The sequence below is a fragment of the Callorhinchus milii genome, unplaced genomic scaffold (genome assembly GCF_018977255.1).
Source record: "Callorhinchus milii isolate IMCB2004 unplaced genomic scaffold, IMCB_Cmil_1.0 Scaffold20, whole genome shotgun sequence".
NCBI lineage: Eukaryota > Metazoa > Chordata > Chondrichthyes > Chimaeriformes > Callorhinchidae > Callorhinchus > Callorhinchus milii.
In genome coordinates this window covers 1,934,726-1,949,563 of record NW_024704761.1, presented here as the reverse complement: position 1 = coordinate 1,949,563, position 14,838 = coordinate 1,934,726, and the positions used below count along the sequence as shown (strand labels likewise).

At 48.9% G+C, this 14,838-nt stretch overlaps 1 protein-coding gene across 2 annotated transcripts; it reads left to right on the top strand.

The window, feature by feature from the left end:
* Positions 1–88: 88 nt before the first annotated feature.
* On the top strand, positions 89–14,793 carry acox1 (acyl-CoA oxidase 1, palmitoyl). Of its 2 annotated transcripts, none has more exons than XM_042342510.1 (14): positions 89–253; positions 3,722–3,881; positions 8,733–8,893; positions 9,392–9,499; positions 9,691–9,810; positions 10,093–10,208; positions 10,494–10,663; positions 11,152–11,314; positions 11,690–11,880; positions 12,485–12,664; positions 13,156–13,261; positions 13,466–13,609; positions 13,899–14,105; positions 14,350–14,793. In XM_042342510.1, the coding sequence occupies exons 1-14, from the start codon at positions 145–147 to the stop codon at positions 14,398–14,400; spliced, it is 1,986 nt and encodes a 661-aa protein (XP_042198444.1). In that variant the 5' UTR covers positions 89–144; the 3' UTR covers positions 14,401–14,793. The 2 variants fall into 2 exon arrangements, with proteins under 2 accessions (XP_042198444.1, XP_042198445.1); XM_042342511.1 differs by lacking the exon at positions 8,733–8,893 and adding an exon at positions 6,807–6,967.
* Positions 14,794–14,838: the final 45 nt, after the last annotated feature.

Genomic DNA, 14,838 nt, shown 5'->3' with positions numbered 1-14,838 from the left:
CCCCACCACCGAGTGTGAGGCGAGTAGTGGCGGTGCCGGTTTAAGAGGGGAGGGGGAGGGAGGGGGCGGCGCGAGCGCGCGCGCGGGCGGTTGTCAGTCGCGCGGGCGGTTGTCGGTTGGTCGGTCGGTCGCTCGGTCGCCGCCATGAATCCGGACCTGAGGCGGGAGCGGGAGAGCGCGAGCTTCGTGACCGAGGCCCTCACACAGATCCTGGACGGAGGCGCCGAGAAGACGCGGCGCCGGAGAGAGATCGGTGAGGAACGGGGGCCGGTCCCCAACTCCCAGCCCGAGGCTGCGGCCTCTCCTGTGGCGCTCTCCGCCGCCGCCGCCGCCGCCCCTTTCCTGCCTCAGGTGCTGAGAGCATCGAGACCAACCTCACCGGACACCGGAACATGTCAATGATTAACCAGTATACCCCCTCCCCCCCCCCCCCCCACACACACACACACAACACACCACACAGTCACTACACTTTAGGGTATATCCCCGCGAAGGGCTTTCGGACGTCTGGAAGACGTGACCCTCCCCCCCCCCCCGGGGACTGGGGCCGGTGTCCAGGGGACTGGGGCCGGTGTCCAGGGCTAAACCAGTCACTCGGGAGGGGTTACGGTTACATGTAAACTCACAAAGCCAATAAGGAAAGGTCAAGTGCAGTAGTAGTAGTAATAATAATAATAATAATAATAATCCTCGTCTGCGATACAGCGCCTCGTCGCGTCTCCTCTCGACGTCTCAAAGCGCTTCGCGGCACAGGCCGTAACGCGAAGTGACCGCACGTCGTACCTGTGGGCGAAGACGCGGCGGCCGCTCGCGCGCAGCGGTGTCCCCCCCCCCCCCCCACCACGAACAGCCGTGGGTTGAAAAACGAACCGGTTTTTTTACGATTTCGGGGTTTTTTTTTTTTGTTTTGTTCCCACGAGGAAAACGGGGGATTGCCAAACGAGGAGAGGAAAGGGTCGAGAAAAAATTGAAATGGAAGGCGCGATGTACCCGGACGAATGCGCGAAGCAGTCGTGACGAGAGACACGAGTTAATAGGGCACGAACAGGGATAAACCAGTACGGTCTAATAGCCGTTACTGAGACACGGGGACAGGGAGACATTCCAGGGTATACCTCTGACGTATACAATATTGAGTTTGAGGTTTTGATGTAGTTAAGTCCGAAACAGGGGTCTTAAACTTAAAATAAAGCCGACTTTGCAGGCACGAGGGACGATTTGGCGAAAAAATAGACTGGGGAAGTAGATCAAAAGGTACGATGGTAGACCAGCAATGGCGAACGTTCAAAGATCTATAATTCCCAGCGAACGCGTATTCCCTTGAGAAATGAAAATTCCCTGGGAAAAGCGGTTCTGCCGTGGCTAACCAGAGACGTTAAGGAACAACAGCAACAAGATTGCATTCATAGAGCGCCTTTCACGTCGGGAGGACGTCCCAAGGCGCTGGACAGTTGGGTCGGGACCCGAGCATTGGGGAAATGGTCGGGGAGGGGAGGGAGGGAGCGAGGAGGGGGTAGAGAGTCGAGAGTGGAGCTGAAGGCTGAAGGTCAAAGAGAAAAGTGTTGAGACCGGCCTTGAAGGAGGAAAGGGAGGAAGCGGCGAAGGCACTGGGGATGGAGTTCCAGAGCCTCGGGGCTGAGAGGCTGAAGGCCACCGATGGTCGGCCGGTTGGGGCGGGGGACGTGGAGCAGACCGGAGCCAGAGGGACGGAGGGTACGGGCGGGTAAGTGGGGGATAGGTCAGAGAGGGAGGAGGGAGCGAGGCCGGGAATGGCCTTGTAGGTGAGGATAAGGATCTTGAAATCGGTCCTGTGGGGGATGGGGAGCCAGTGGAGGCGAGTGAGGGCGAGGGTGAGGGCGGGAGTGAGGGTGAGGGCGAGGGTGAGGGCGAGGGTGGGAGTGATGTGGTCGCGGTGTCTGGTGCGGGACAGAGCTGCAGAGTTCTGAATGACCTGCAGTGTGGAGGGAGGGCCGGGAAGGCCGACGAGGAGAGAGTTCCCATAGTCCAGCCTTGAGATCATAAAGGCGTGGACCAGAGTTTCAGCCGCGTGAGACTTAACTACATCAATCTCAAACTTAAGGTGAGATAGTGCCGTAGTCTGGCGATGATCCGGAGGTGGTGGAAAGCGGTGCCAGTTGTGGCGCGAATGTGGGGAAGAAAGGAAAGTATAAAATTAAAATAAGAGGCCTATAATATTGCCCAAAAGAGCTGTAACCCTGAGGATTTGGAGGACTTTAGAGATCAGGATAGGATATCCAAGAAACTGATTAAGAGGGAGAAAATGGTATATGAGAGTAAACTAGCTAGAGATATAAAGACGGATTGTAAGAGCTTTCACAAATATATAAAGAGGAAGAGATTAACAAAAGTAAATGTGGGTCCTTTACAGGCAGAGACAGGAGAAATTATAATGGGGAATAAAGAAATGGCAGAATCACTAAACAAATATTTGCTTCTGTCTTCACGTTAGGAGATACTAAAACTTACCAAGAATAGTGGGGAACCAAGAGACTAATGTTAGTGAGGAACTTAAAGAAATTAATATCAGTAAAGCAATAGTACTAGAGAAATTGAGGGGACTAAAAACTGATAAATCCCCTGGACCTGATGGCCTGCATCCTTGGGTTTTAAAAGAGGTGGCTGCAGAGATAGTGGATACATTGTTTTTGATCTTCCAAAATTCCCTGGATTCTGGAACAATTCCCGTTGATTGGAAGGTCTCAAATAGAGGATATAGTTCAAGATCGTTCTGCCGCTCTGCCCTCTGAAACTCCAACCCGCAGTCCCTCTGCCTCGCCCCCTCCCTTGCCTCCTTCAAGATCCGTCTCAGGACTTTTTCCTCATCAACCGTACCTTCGGTCACCCTCCTTACAACCCTGCCTTCCATCCTCCCTGATCGCGACCCCCAGCTCAGGTCCGAAACATTGATGGTCCAGCGCCTTGGGACGTCCTTCCGACATGAAAGGCGCTATACAAATGAAATTTTATTGTTGTTGTTTACAGTATATCCAGTGAAGCGCTTTGAGACGTCTCAAAGATGTGATAAGGTGCTATATCAAATGCAAGGATTATTATTGCTATGAATCCTGTATTTCAGCCAGGTGGCTATTTAGCTCGGAACACAACCTGACATGCAGAATTTCTGCCTAATCCTTGCTGCTTTGTGCAGTGTTTATTTAATTGAATGTTTTATTTAAAATGATCTAAGTTCCGTAGTCACCTGGAACAAAAGGCTGTGACTGAATGGCTTCCATTCAAACATGCAGTGAGTGAAACCTTACACAAAGTGCTAGTTCGATACAAAGGATATTCTCAGCTAGGACTATCATACCCATTAGGTGATGTCTGCTCAATGGCTCATTGATGAGCCAGATTGGATTTGTCAGTTTGTTTCCTTGGAGCCAGGGAGACTGCTTAACCTTGCCTTTTCCCCTCTCCAAAATATGTTTTTGGATAATTTTATCAACCTTAAGGGTTGTGTGCAAGGACTTGTTGTCTGAGCATTCTGGTGCTGAGCTGCCCATTGTGTTAATAATAATAATAATAATAATAATAATAATAATAATAATCCTTGCATTTGATAGAACGTGTTATCACTTTGTTGAGATATGTCAAAGTGCTTCACAGGGTATATTGTAAAGCTGGAGGTATTGGACGATAAAGGTGGGGTGTGCTCTTGCCTCTACATGCCGATTTTACTGTTTCCTTCCCTGTGCTTTAGAAGCCCTGGTGCTGAATGACCCTGAGCTCCAGCACGAGGACCTGAACTTCTTGTCACGTAGCGAGCGCTATGACACAGCTGTCAGGAAGAGTGCGCTGATGGTGAAGAAGATCCGGGAGCATGCCATCTCTAATCCAGAGGAGATCATATGGTTCAAGAGGTACGTGCTCTTCATTCATAAACCTGCCTGGCCCAAGAGTGAATGGAACAAGACTTGCTGGAATTAGGCAAACAGGAATGCCTTGCTTCCTGAAGTCTGCCTTTTTGATACTCACTCACAGTGCACCGCTTAATGTTTAGTGTGTATCTTCCTCAATCCTACCAAATATTCCTGAGTATTCTTCTGCTCTTTTATAGGTGTCTAGACAAATGGATTCTTATGGGACTGGGACGGCTGACTAATAAGTACACCACTCGCCAGAAAAAATAAAGTACAGGCTTTATACAGTATAGTGGGTCGTCCAATTAGAAAGGTTGCATTATTGAGATACTACTAAGGGGAAAGTCAAAGTAGCAGGAAGGGGTAGGGTTGTAAATAACACCTAGTCTTAGCCTACTAGGCCGTTTTTGTTGACAATTTCAGTTTGGGCTGCTTCTTTTTTAGGNAAAAACAACTTCCAAATTAAGTATGAATTTAAGAATTTTCCACAATTCTGTTCAAACTTATATTCTAAGACAATGTGGTCTTGTAGGCCAATATTCACCAGTGACTGTTCTGATCCCCCATCTAATGTTGAATTTAGCAGCCAATTTCTGTTGTGGTCCACATCCCCACTGAGAACTGGTTTAACACTGCCCGCCCGACTCATGGAGCTCCATTACAGCCAAGAGACAGAGAGGCTTTTATCCCATCAGTCTGGGCTGCATTCCCAGGCCCAGGGGTTGAAAGAACAGCAGCCAACTCAGGCTACCACCCATCTCTGTTTAAGCTTTTGTGTTATATAATACACAGTGTGTTTTGTGCTTGGAATGTCATTCTTTTCTTTCCCCCAATGTTGAGACATGAATATAATTGTAATAGGTTTCCTCCCTCTGACTTGTGTTAACATCACATCTTTATGCACAACCTCACTCCTGAAAGATGAGATCAAGAGGGTATTGTTTATGTGAACTTTGTGATTTGCTGCCTGAGCAATTGAAAGTGTGGCAAATGTGAAGGTATGGCTTTGAAACAACAACCTGATTCAACCCAAACACTTTGAAACAATTTTAGACCTAATGACTGAACCTGAATCATTTTGAAATTTCATTCTCAGTCAGTCTATTTTACATAAAAAGGCTATTTAGAAAAACTCATGGCAGTGGCAAAGAATTGTCCTCGTGTGTAGACGGTGTCAATCTGACTTAAAATCCCAGTTTCTCTTCTGCTGTGTCAAGCTATCACAGAGTGGTTAATCATTGACATATTCCTAATGCGCCCACGTTCGTGACTTGACAATGTGACCTGACAATAAGTGACAGAGGCTGGCAACAACCCAAGGACATCAATGTCAAAGTTGTCTCTTGAGTGGGTGACACGCATCTGGACCAGCTTAATGTTTGTTGCAGTGACTTCGGGTCGCAGGCACCACTCGTGTGAAATCCTACACAAAGTGGTTGACAAGCTGAGCTTTCCTGACCTTTTTTCTTTAGTGGCTTTTCAGTTCAAATCAAGTGACAGAACATGGCTAAGATTCCTTGATGTTTCCCAGTGAAACTCATCCAATTTCCAAAGTTCTGATTGATTGTAATATTGCTCATGTGCTGTACTCATGCACGAGGCAGTGCTGGATTTATCTGATCAAGAACAAACAGTAAAGTGCAACACTGCGCCCAGAACATAGTCCCTCTCCAGTGATTGGATAATCAGAGGAGTTGAGTGGTTCTGTCCTCCTGATGTGTTTGCAAAGTGCTTTCTCTGAACTTGCCCATCCCAAGCAGCATTCTAGCTGTGTGTGAAAAACACACATTGCTTTGGGCAGTAGAATGGAAATCAAATGGATGAGTGATGCCTTGGATAGGGTGGAAAAGTGGGCTGATATTCGTGGTCAAGGCTCTCGATAAAGAACGTGCATTTTTACAGCATCTTATCTCAAAGCGCTTTACAGCAACTGTTGCTAATTGTGCAGACTGTTTTTGTGGGCCAAACGCACACTCTACACTTTACACATGTATAACTGGTTGGATAGAGATTTGGATAGTTGGGGAAGGAGTCAAGTACTAAATACATATTTTAATGCCCCCCAAATTATGTATTTTTAAAAAAACTAGCATTTCCTGAAGTGATGTGAAGTACAGTGCCACAGACACCAGCTGCTTTGCCTGCAGATACAGTCTGGATACCTGGTGAAAGTTACTGTTATGTTATGAGATGTTTCAGTGCGATGAGATGCAAAAATAACACCCAATCTTTCTTACGTCCAATCATTTGCAGTCTCTGCTCACGAAACAGATTCCGAAACAAGCCTTCTCTGCACTCGCTCTCCTAAACAAATCAGTTACAGGGTTTAAAAAAGCTGAATTCTTTGATGACTTGAAAGCTGCACTTGAGTATCCTACTGGGGGGGTGGGGGCGAATCCATAGGGGATCCTCTCTTGATCACAACCCAGTGGCGCCCACTGGTCATGGGCTGCGATTCCATTTGCCAGTTCTTCTGCTCTAGGCTCCAGTTGGTGGTCCCACCCAAGGACAGAAAGGGGAAGAGATAGAAATTAGGGGACAGAGTGGAACAGGCGACCTATCCACAAGGCTGAGAGCCTCAACACTTGCCTCTTTTACCATGCTTTCTGTCATCTTTTCCCCTCCCCACTCCCCTGAACTCCCTCCCCCAGCTCAGGTGTATCCAGCACAGTGAAACACTTTGAAACATCCTCCTGACGTGACAAGTGCTATATAAATGTAAATTGTATTCACCCCTCTCTGTGTTGCCAACGCTAAGTTGGAACTTATTTTCTGGTTAAATGTGCTTCTCAGGTTGGCCATCATTGCATGCTTGCCATTCCCAGGGCGGGTCCTGGGAAGATTAGGGTATGCTGGGAGCAACCAAAGTACTTTGAGCAGTAATGATTTAAGTGAGCAGTCACCATTAATCATTGTCCCCTGCAGACCGTGTCTGAAGAACAAGACCGATCCCATTGGACTCCACCATGCCATGTTCATTCCCACCTTGGAGCACCAATGCACTTCCGAGCAGAAAAAGAAGTGGCTTCCCCTGGCTTACGCCTGTCAGATGATCGGCACCTATGCCCAGACAGAAATGGGCCACGGTTAGTGCTTCCCAAAGCTACCAGGTCGGTCTCTTGTCGCAGTGCTGGAACATTGGACAAGTGTTCTGGCTACTGAGCTGAGTTCCAGCTGGCGTTGGGGTATTATTGCCCCTCTCGGTCTCGTCCTCACTCCCCGCTCCCCCACCGCAAGCATTAGGAGAGACTGAAGTACCTCTTGAGAACTTGCAGCGTTTTCCTTATCTGAAGCATGCCACCAGATGTTAATGGAAACTCAACAAGCTCCCAGTCAACTCAAACAATTCAGAGGCCATGACTGACACTTCATCTGAATGGCATTGGCATAGATCGAGGTAGTTAGCCAGCCACACAGTGGGGTTGGGAAGTGCTAAAATGGGCATTGAAGGATGAAGAATCGAGGGATAGCTTGCAAACTTTCTTTCAAAAAGCCACCCAAGCCGGGAAGAAACTCTTTACTCTCGTTGTCCTGTTTTCTCTTATGGCTGGGGAAGTGAGCCTCTTGCATGCTGCATTGCGAGAGCCAGAATGGTGCAGGCCGTGTGTCAGAACAGCCTTCACTAACCTGTTTCAGACAAGAGTGTGAGGAATGCTGCTCCCTGACCTTTCTGCTGGAATTTAAAGATTTTGTGCTCGCTTCCTTTTCTTGCTCTTTTCCTTTTATTGTTTTCCTTTCCCTGTGCTCTGTGTCCAGGCTACTTTCGCTCCCTCCCGTCTCTCACAGCTTCTCTCCTTTTTATTCCGAACTGCCTCGTCTGCACCTCCATTAACTGCTTTCACAGCCATATTAATGAACTGTCAAGCTGCCCATTGATGGAATCACTTTGCAAATTTCTCTGGTGTATTGTTTTAATGGGAAGCCTTTCTCTCTCTCTCTCTTCCCAACCTTGTCCTCTTCTCCTCTCTTAAATTAACTTCCAATGAAGATCTATAGATGAAATGTTGCTCACTTTCTTTCTCTCTCTCTCTCTCTCTCTCTCTCTTATGAGTGTTGGATTGACCTGCTGTGGGTTTCCAGTATTTCTCTTCTCTTTACCGATTGTTCAAAATCTGGGTGACTGCTTTTGTTCCAAGGTGCTGGCTAGTGAAGGGTTTGCACCCGATTTGGGGATTGGAGCCAAAAGGGGTGGAAGGCAAGGGGGAGGACTTGAGACGGGCCTTGAAGGAGGCGGAGGGGGGTGGGGCAGTGCATGACGGAGGGATCTGTGGGATGGAGTTCGAAAGGGTGGGGGGGCAGAGCGGCTAAAAGCCTGACCGCCAATGATGGAGTGGGCAGGGTAGGGTGAGGGAACTTGGAACAGGCCAGTGCCCGCCGAGGGAGCGGGCAGGATGGTTAGGGAGGAGCAAAACTGTGGAGGGCTTTCAAATTGAGGATGAAGATCTTAAACTGTATTCTCTGGGAAGTGGAGCCAGTGAAGCTGAGCGAGGATGGGGGTAGCATAGAATTTGAAGCAGCAACGGAATGTTCGGTGTAGAGCTGCTCCACTTTCATCTCACTGTCGAGGGAGCTTACACAAAGGTTCTTTAGGTGAAAAGATTGTGTTCGCTAAGATTTTTTATAGCAGAAAATGCAATGAACATACAGGTACCTCTACTCATCGCATACCATTTCTAATCGAATATATGAGGCTCTCCTTTGATTGCTTTGCCTAACTGGTGAAATCCCTGCCATGACTGATTGTAATAGTTGCTGCATGCCAGCCCATTAATGGGGGCTCTAATGAACCTTTCTCTCTGTGACCTCTTGTCTGTTCCTATTCCTGGCAATCCTCCCACTCTGTCTCTACAGCTATGTGCACCGTGGACGCCCTGAGCCCCTGGATCTCCACCTGGGCATGTTCCTACCCACCATCCTGAACCAGGCTACTCCTGAGCAGCAAGATCGCTTCTTCATGCCAGCTTGGAACCTGCAGATCATTGGCACTTATGCCCAGACGGAGATGGGCCATGGTATAGTACAGAAAGCAGTAGTGTAGAGTTCAAGTCCAAATTCAGTTACCTTCCTAGCCCCCTCAGTTCTATAATGTAATCTGCTATCTGTGGTTTTGTTTAATTTCCAATCCTATGATGAGTCTCAGACACTTGGGCTCCAACAAATCTCCAACCTCTGCTTCAGTCAAGAGCTTCCGTTCCCTTGATGGTCCAGTTGGTTAATTTAGTATCTCACTCAATCACACAGACCAGGAAGATCAAGGATCTAACAAAACACTAAATACTGCAGATGCTGGAAATCTGAAAGGATCTAAGAATCCAAGGATCTAACCCTGGTTTCTGGGGAGTCAATTGAAGCAACACTAAGGGACGATATCATAGGTTTTAACATCCCAGGCGAGGTGTGGGGGGGGAATAATCTACCAAGACTGCCCCACCTTGATTGCCTTCCAGCAACCTCTGATAGTGTTGGATTGTAATGGTGAGGAACTAATCTTAGTTCTGTGTTGCTCTCAGGCACATTCCTGCGTGGATTGGAGACAACTGCGACGTATGACCCTTCAACTCAAGAGTTTGTTCTCAACAGTCCGACTGTGACCTCCATCAAGTGGTGGCCTGGAGGATGTGAGTGAGCCTCAGTACAGGAGGGACATGCTGGAGGGGAGGTGGGGGGGTGTTGTGGGAGTATGTGGTGGGGGGAAGGTGTGTGAGGGGTGTTGCTCTAGTATGTCGGGAAGTTTGTTCAGTAATGTGAACTGGAATGAATATGTTTACTTCCTGTCTTTCACGAGCACCGTGTGTATCTTGTTTTACAGTGGGGAAGACTTCAAACCACGCTATTGTGTTGGCTCAACTGTACACGCAGGGCCAATGCAGGGGGCTTCACGCCTTCATCGTCCCAATCCGAAAAATGGGGACCCACGAGCCTCTGCCTGGTAAGCGGCTAGATGTCTGGGGGCATTAGCAGGTCGGAATAAAGTCTCGGTTGTCTGGGACTGTAATAAGGTTCCCCAGTGAGTGTGCCGGTTAGCAGGGTCTGGTGAAACCTGATTCTCAGTGGTCCCCTAACCACAAAATCTACAGTCAATCCACTTTACAATATATTCTGTGAAGTGCTTTGGGAAGTCTCAATAATGTGATAAGGCTCTCTATCAAATGCAAGGATTATCATTAGTATTAGCAGCAGTATAACCTGCCTCTGTTTGTTTGCTCTCCAGGTGTTGTGGTGGGTGACATTGGGCCCAAGTTCGGTTATGATGAGGTGGACAACGGTTACCTGAAGCTGGAGAATGTCCGTGTTCCGCGGGAGAATATGCTGATGAGATACGCAAAGGTAGGTCAGGTGCCACAGGGTTAGCTCAAGATTCCACCTGTTTGACTTGTCGTTCGCTCTCTCTTTCTCCATTAACCCTTACTTTGTTTCTGTTCTGTGTCACCTCCCTCCGGCTCTACATCATGCTCTGCCACTGTCAAGCGCTCCTGAGTGAGGGGCACTGTGTAAATGCAAGTTGTTGTTGTTGGAGGTGTGTTGCTGTTGGCCTGGCACAATTGGCTGATTTGGTTTCTCTCTCATTTGTTTCATTTTCCCCCCTTCTCCACCCACCTCCTCTACATGAAGGTGATGCCCGACGGCATGTACGTGAAGCCCCCGAGTGACAAGCTGACCTACGGCACCATGGTTTTCATCCGTTCCATGATTGTCAGTGACTCTGCCCGCGCCTTGTCTCAAGCGTGCACCATCGCCATCCGCTACAGCGCGGTCCGACACCAGTCAGAGCTCAAACCTGGGTAACTGCTGCTCTTTGTACTTGTGTTCATGTTCAATCTCCCAACGTAATGGTTCCGAGGTGGCGACGCTGGAAGGGAGGGAGGGGAGATGTTTGCTGTTGAAGGAGCGAGAGGAGGTTCCCGATCGCAATAATAATTAATACTAACCATAAACCCGAGTTTCGCACTTCACTCCGAATTGAAGGATAAAAGAGGAGGAGGAGTGTACATCCGTGCTTTATATTCATAGATGGAAAGGAAGAATTTGCAGGGCTGTGGGGTAAGAGCAGGGACTAGTTGGTAGCTGTTTTAAAGAGCCGGCACAGGCATGATGGGCTGAATGGCCTCCTTTTGTGCTGTAAAATTCTACAATTCTATGAAAGCAGTACTGGAAATATCAAAGTTTTTTCGCCCAAACTCGTGCTGATCTGGTCGTATATGTATGATCTGTGTGTTTGTGTTTATTTCGGGGTTGGTAACGCTGGCTGTGTTTACTCACTTGCCCACAGGGCTCCGGAGCCCCAAATTATTGATTACCAGACCCAGCAGTACAAGCTCTTCCCGTTCCTGGCCACGGCCTATGCCTTCCGCTTCGTTGGCAACTTCATGGCGGACATGTACCATCGTATCACTGGAGACATCAACGAGGGGGACTACAGCGAGTTACCTGAGGTGACGTTGGGACTCTGAGCTCACAGTCTAGGCCAGTCTAGTGCTTCTGAAATGTTTGTTTGGTGGCCTCAGTGTGTGGACCACCAACATTTATTGGTGGCAGCAGTGTTACTTTTGTAGTTTGCATTACTTCTCTGCCCCTCCCCCCCACCCTTCTATATCCAGCTAGTGTTGGGGGGAAGAGAGAGGGAGAGCGAAAATGCATGCAGGCCTGCCCGGATTCCCCACACCCCTCCCACCCCCTTCGGGAGATGTAGTCAGTAGCTCTGGGAGGGGCTGTTGTGTTTGCACTTGGCTGAGTATTCGCTGGCGCTGTCTCCGCTCGGTGGTTTCCCGGCAGCTTCTGCTCGCTCACTGACTCCGGTTTGATTCCAGCTGCACTCGCTGTCTGCTGGCCTGAAAGCCTTCACCTCCTGGGTGGCCAGTGCCGGGATCGAGGAGTGTCGCATGGCTTGTGGCGGGCATGGATACTCGCGCTCCAGCGGCCTCCCAGACATCTATGTCACATTTACACCCAGCTGCACGTACGAGGGAGAGAACACGGTGATGATGCTGCAGACGGCAAGGTATGAGATACCAGGTGGCAGCCTGACCCATTCAGTCGCACTTTCACCTCTGAATCAGAAGGTTGTAGGTTTGAGCTGAACATCAGGACTTTTAATTTCTTAACTTCAGTGTAAGCTGAGGTTCCAGTGCATTGCTGGGGGTGGGTGGGGAGTAGTGCATTGTTGGAGGTGACGTCCTTCGGATGAGACGTTAAACCAAGGCCCCCCCCCCCCGCCTGGTCAAAGACCTTGAACGAGGGGTGGGAGGGAGAGAGTGAGTTGGAAGGACTCCAAGATGGAGTTCTAGAGACTGGGGGCAGAAAGACTGATGGTGGGGTGGAGAGGGCAGAAGATCTGAAACAAGCTGGTGTTCGCTGAGCAAAGGGACCAGTACTGCTGAAGAAAGTCACAGAGATAGGTAGGGATGAGATCGTTGATGGTGAAGGTATCTGTCATATTCCTTTTCCGCGATTATTTGTTCCTTTATGACTTCCTACCTTTTATTTAACTACCCCTTTCCTTTTCACGTGCTTATAAAATCCGTTAGTCATTTTCATTATTACCTGCCAGCATTTCTAATCATTGTTTTTTACTATCAGAGTATTTTCTTCCTGTTGTGTTGCAGATACCTGTTCAAGAGTTACACTCAAGCCAAGGCTGGGCAGAAGCTGTCTGGCACCGTCTCGTACCTCAATGAGCTGTTGCACGACCACATCCAGCTGCAGCAGGTGGCTGGCCGGCCTGCGGTGGTGGACATCAGTGACCTCGGCAGCCTGGTGGAGGCCTACAAGATGCGAGCAGCCACGTAAGTGCAATGAGAAACCCGGGAGGCAAGGCACCATTTACATACCCAAAACACCTGCGCTTGGACACATGTCTACAGGCTCACACATAAACACGATGGTGTGCATACACTCCGCTCCACCATCGGCAGCCGTCCTTTCAGCCACTTCCAGCTTTGGAACGCTCTCTCTTGATCCCTCGGCCTTGCCCCCTTTCTCCTCTTTTTGATCACAACTGAAGACTTTCTTCAATCTTGCTTACAGTCAACTCCTCCCTCCCCCTGGCTCGGCATCAAGCTCCACCACTGTTAAGCAATCCCCCACTGTTTCTATATCAATTCACTCTGTGTGTGTGTGTGTGTGTGTGTGTATATGTGTGTGTCCTCAGCAAACCTGACTTGTCTACTCTGTAGGTGTGTTCTTGACTGCACACACTGAATTTAACCAGTTGCACCTCGCAGTACCTTTAATTGGTCTACGTAACTTCTCTCTGCTTTTCCCATCTCTGCCTCAGACTAGTGGATGGAGCCGCGCAGAATTACCAATCAGAGCTGGCACGCCGCAAGAGCAAGGATGAGGCCTGGAACAATACCTCAATTGACCTGGTCAGAGCATCACAGGTAAATATCTTCCCTCCCACCGCCCCCTGCCATCAACAATGTTCGCTCCATCTGCTACCAGTCACCCTTTACCTCCCTGGCCATCTCAATCTCTGTCACCTTTATGTCATCTACTCCATCCTTTTCTCCCTCACTCTCTTCCTGTGAAAGGTGCTGTATATATGTTCATATGTTGTGTATAACCTGTTGCTTGGCCTTGCTCAGGCACATTGCCACTATGTGGTGGTGAAGCTGTTCACAGCAAAGCTGTCGGAGATCAGCGACACTGCCATCCACGAGGCTCTCAGCAGTCTGTGTCTGATGTACGCTCTCCATGGGATCAGCAAGAACTCCGGGGACTTCCTGCAGGTCAGTGTTCTACAGCCGGGTAAACCATACAGCAGTCACATTCACCCCAGTCCTCACCAATCCCTCCGTTTTGCCTCCTCTTTGCCCGTCTTCAGATCGCAACTTACAGCCACCTCCCTTTTCTCCCCAACTTGGTATAAAAATATGCCATCGCAAAGCGCTCTGACATGGGGATGGAGGGCAGAAAGACAGGGTGATGGTGCGTGTTTGAGGGAGAGATTCTGTGGTTTGGAAGTCTGGGTGTGGGCTCTCTCTCTCCCTCTGTGTGATGCTATGAGTTTGCTTGCAGGCCGGGATCCTGAATGATCCGCAGATTTCCCAGGTTCACCAGCGTGTGAAGGAGTTGCTGGCAGTGATCCGCCGGAACGCCGTGGCTCTGGTGGATGCCTTTGATTACCCAGACGCCGTCCTAGCTTCGGTGCTGGGACGCTACGATGGGAACGTCTATGAGAACATGTTCGAATGGGCGAAGAAATCCCCTTTAAATAAAACTGAGGTGAGGGAGCCTAGTCTGTCTGTCAGGGGCGTCGATTCATCGCGGAGGGGATGGAAGTGTGAAGATGGGGTTGTCCCTTTGCACTTGTGATCCAGTGTTTCAGTACAGATGGCTGACTGTCTCCCCTCACTGCTGGCTGTCATGAGAAGCAACAGCCTCCGTTTTGCTACTCGGCATTTGGTAGAAATCGCGTGATATTTCTGGCGCAGGACTGTACTGATCCCGCTCTCTATCTTGTTCACAGGTTCATGAGTCGTTCCACAAATACCTGAAGCCACTGCAGTCCAAGCTGTGAGGCAGCACTGAGTGCTTTTGTTTCAGGAGACTCGCCCAAGCCTCTAAATACAACACTGCACCTTAATCCCAGCCCTTGCTTCCTTTGGTCTTGTAGAATCATGATTTCCCTCTTCTCTCCATGCCCTCCATTCCCAATGGAAGTCTAACCCTCTCTTAGATATTCTTTAGACAGGAAACAAATGGAGTGGTTTGAAAGGTATATCTTTTAGCAAGTAATTGTGAATTAGCAGTTGACTGAGTGCAGCACCACCCTCTGCTATGAGAGGTTTAAACTGCATCTGAAGCCAGTATCATTGTGTAGCACTGAAGGACTTTATTTTCTTGGCTCAGTGCATAACTGGGTAAAAGTTATAATAATAATAATAATCCTGGCATTCATATAGCGCTTTTCACGTCTTCCAGACGTCTCAAAGCACTTCACAGAATATGCTGTAAA